This window comes from Buceros rhinoceros, unplaced genomic scaffold (assembly GCF_000710305.1).
Source record: "Buceros rhinoceros silvestris isolate BGI_N320 unplaced genomic scaffold, ASM71030v1 scaffold7472, whole genome shotgun sequence".
In the NCBI taxonomy this organism is placed as follows: domain Eukaryota; kingdom Metazoa; phylum Chordata; class Aves; order Bucerotiformes; family Bucerotidae; genus Buceros; species Buceros rhinoceros.
This window is the reverse complement of record NW_010399398.1, coordinates 498-3,370: the sequence shown is the minus strand read 5'-3', so window position 1 is coordinate 3,370 and position 2,873 is coordinate 498. Positions and strand designations below refer to the sequence as shown.

At 38.4% G+C, this 2,873-nt stretch overlaps 1 protein-coding gene across 1 annotated transcript in view; it reads right to left on the bottom strand.

Moving 5' to 3' along the window:
* TRPC1 (transient receptor potential cation channel, subfamily C, member 1) overlaps positions 1 to 921 on the bottom strand; it is a 16,430-nt gene extending 15,509 nt beyond the window's left edge. The window contains exon 1 of the mRNA XM_010131439.1: positions 765 to 921. Coding sequence (XP_010129741.1) covers positions 765 to 908 — 144 coding nt within the window. The 5' untranslated portion in view covers positions 909 to 921. The remainder of the gene's footprint in view (positions 1 to 764) is intronic.
* Positions 922 to 2,873: the final 1,952 nt, after the last annotated feature.

Below are 2,873 nucleotides of genomic sequence, written 5' to 3'. Positions count from 1 at the left end.
CAGTTGATATTACACTTTTGCTTCACTTCAGAAAATTAGAATTTTTACTTTAAAAGCTGTATCTTTTTCTCTTGTTTTTATTATCACCACTTACAAGATGATCCAGGGATAGGAAAGCTTGCGGGGTTTTTTTCCCCATCTGATATCAAGCCACCTAACAAAAGATACCAATTTTCCCTGTCTCTAGTTAAGCCATCATAGCTACAACTCTCACAGCAGCAGAGATGTTGCATATGCTTAAGGAAGTATTGTTGGTATGAAACTGCCCCCACCATCAAGCACAGATTGAGTTTAACAAGAAAGCACTACAGAAACACATGCTTACCTTAACTTAAAATCATCTAATATAAGGTGCATTTTTCTAACTGTGCTACCATTTTCTAAATTATTATATTCCACACCCAAAGAGAACTCTGCATTCTACACATTTTATTATGATGCACTCTGACTATATACTGTTTATTTTGCTTGAAGATAATGTATACATTATCTCTGCAACAGGAGTAACATTTAAAATAAAATTCAGACTTGTATCATTGAAAATGTTACTATGCCTTTGACATGCCAATAAAATTCCACCAGAAAAGTAAATTAGTGAGGAGAAAACAATTTCTCAGTTATTAAATGGATAAAGAACCGAACTGCCTCTACAGGCAGGTTTCCTTCCGAATTCTAACAGATTAACAGAGAAGATATATAAAAAGAGTACAATACACAGACCAATGACTACACTGGAAATTTTCAATAGTTTATGTGTTGTATACCTGGCAGCCGTAATCCAGAAGAAGCTGTAGTATGTCCAAGTTTTCATTTTCAATGGTTATGGTAACAGCATTTCGTCCAAGCACATCCACACAATTTATGTTCATCTCCCCCGCGCTGTTTTCCTCTAAGAGTTTTTTAACCATATAATAGTCACCTGCACAGGTAACATACAAATGTCACTTAGTGTTATTATAAAGCACTAAAAGCACATAAACATTGTAAGTAGCAGCTGCCATCAAACAAGGCAACATGCCATAGATGACAACAGACATTGAATACGTTAGACAATTAAGAAGTCAAGGCAGATGAGCATTCTCTCATCAGGGAGGAAACTAAAGGTATTTTGGGAGGTCTTTCTAGGGAAGCACTGAGATATGTGCTTTAGTTCCAGTCCTAAAATAAACACACCTAAAAGCATGGGTACTTTTCAAAACTGGGGCAACAGCTCATATGTAACCTGTGAGACACATGAAACATTAAGTTCAACTACATCAGAGAAGGCTTCTTGGTTCAAAAAAGCCATAGGTTCAGAGAATCTGTCTCTACAATACTGCAACTGGGTTTGCATCTTCCTTGAGCAGAAGCCACATTAGACTTCTGTGTATCACTCCAATTCTACTGTATATACCATCAAAGCAGGTGTGATATGATGCTGCAATTTTGTAAAATTCAAGCTAGCAAGTTTAATGAGCAAGTAAAGCTAACTTGATGAGCAAGATGCACATAAGCTGCACTTTCCTGTTTGATTGAAGTATAGACACACTAGGCTGTCTTGTTCAGTATTATTCTCTTCAACTGATTCTTCTTGCCAAAGATAAAACCTTCAATTGTTTTTGTCTCTAGAGTAACACATTACTTTGCAACTCAGAAAATCATGACAATGACAGACCTTAGTGTAGGCTACTTACACAAGTATACATAGAATACTTCCACATGCAGTAGAATACGTACAGAGTCTGCAAGAGTGTCATATTGTGTTGCTAATAGACAATCAGCATAAAGGACACAGACACCAAGTCAAAGAAGTGAGCTTATCTTCACTTATGTTAAAGCAATAAAATAATAAGTGAAAACAAGAAATGAAATAATATCACGAGAATGAAAAAAACCAAGGTAATGTACTTAATCATTACTTTAGACAGTTAGCGATAGTGATTAAGGCAGACACATCACCAATTGCCCAAATACTTTGCCGTCATCCAGATCCGCAAATCGCTGGGGAGCCCCAGTTGCGGCGAGGATCTGGAGAACCATCCCAGCAACTGGGAAATCCTGCGCAGCATGTCGACTCGTAGGTGAGGTCTCCAGAGTCGCTGCAAGAGGGTCCAGCTTTTTATATTGTTGAATAAACAAACTTATGTGATTCAAATGCGGAAACATCTGGTTTTACTCTCTGTTAGATGCCACCCAGAGCCTGGCCAGGTCTCAAGGAGGAACCAAGGGAGTTTCCCTAATTATTTGGCTTTGACTGTATTTTCCCAGAGAAGGTCCAACATCTGGTCTCAGGACCTTGACAACCTGCTACTTAAATAAGGAAAGATACATACATTCTCATGACATTGTGTCTTCGTTAATAAGTACATTCTATTTAAGCTACATCTTCACTAATGATCATGCATGGTTTACTAATGATCGGATACTTATTGAAGCCATATCCTTTGTTAATGATCATACATATTTTGCTAATGATCAGATACTAATATTAGTTAATGTTTGGTTGTGAGGTTCACCTAGAGGTCAACTGTGGATCAAGGCCTGTTGCTAAGGCCTCAGTACTTCATACATATACAATCATTTTTTTTTTAGATTTTCAGTTGTGCATCCTTTTAGCTCCCTGAGCCTCTGTTTATACTTAGGGAAAAAGCTGTGGCTCGGCCCTTTCTTCAGGATAGACGACACCAGCAGCACGGCTGCAGGCAGCCCGGTTGTCCTAACAGCAAGGCAGAGCACACCAAAACAAACTTCCTAAGCCCACTAGCAAACCTCACTGCTGAAATACTCCTACAGTCGTGGACTAACATAAACTACGCAACCAGCAAACAGCTCTGCATATAAACACACCAGCATCTACGACCATACTTATATCCTAGAGTACACATCACGGTTCA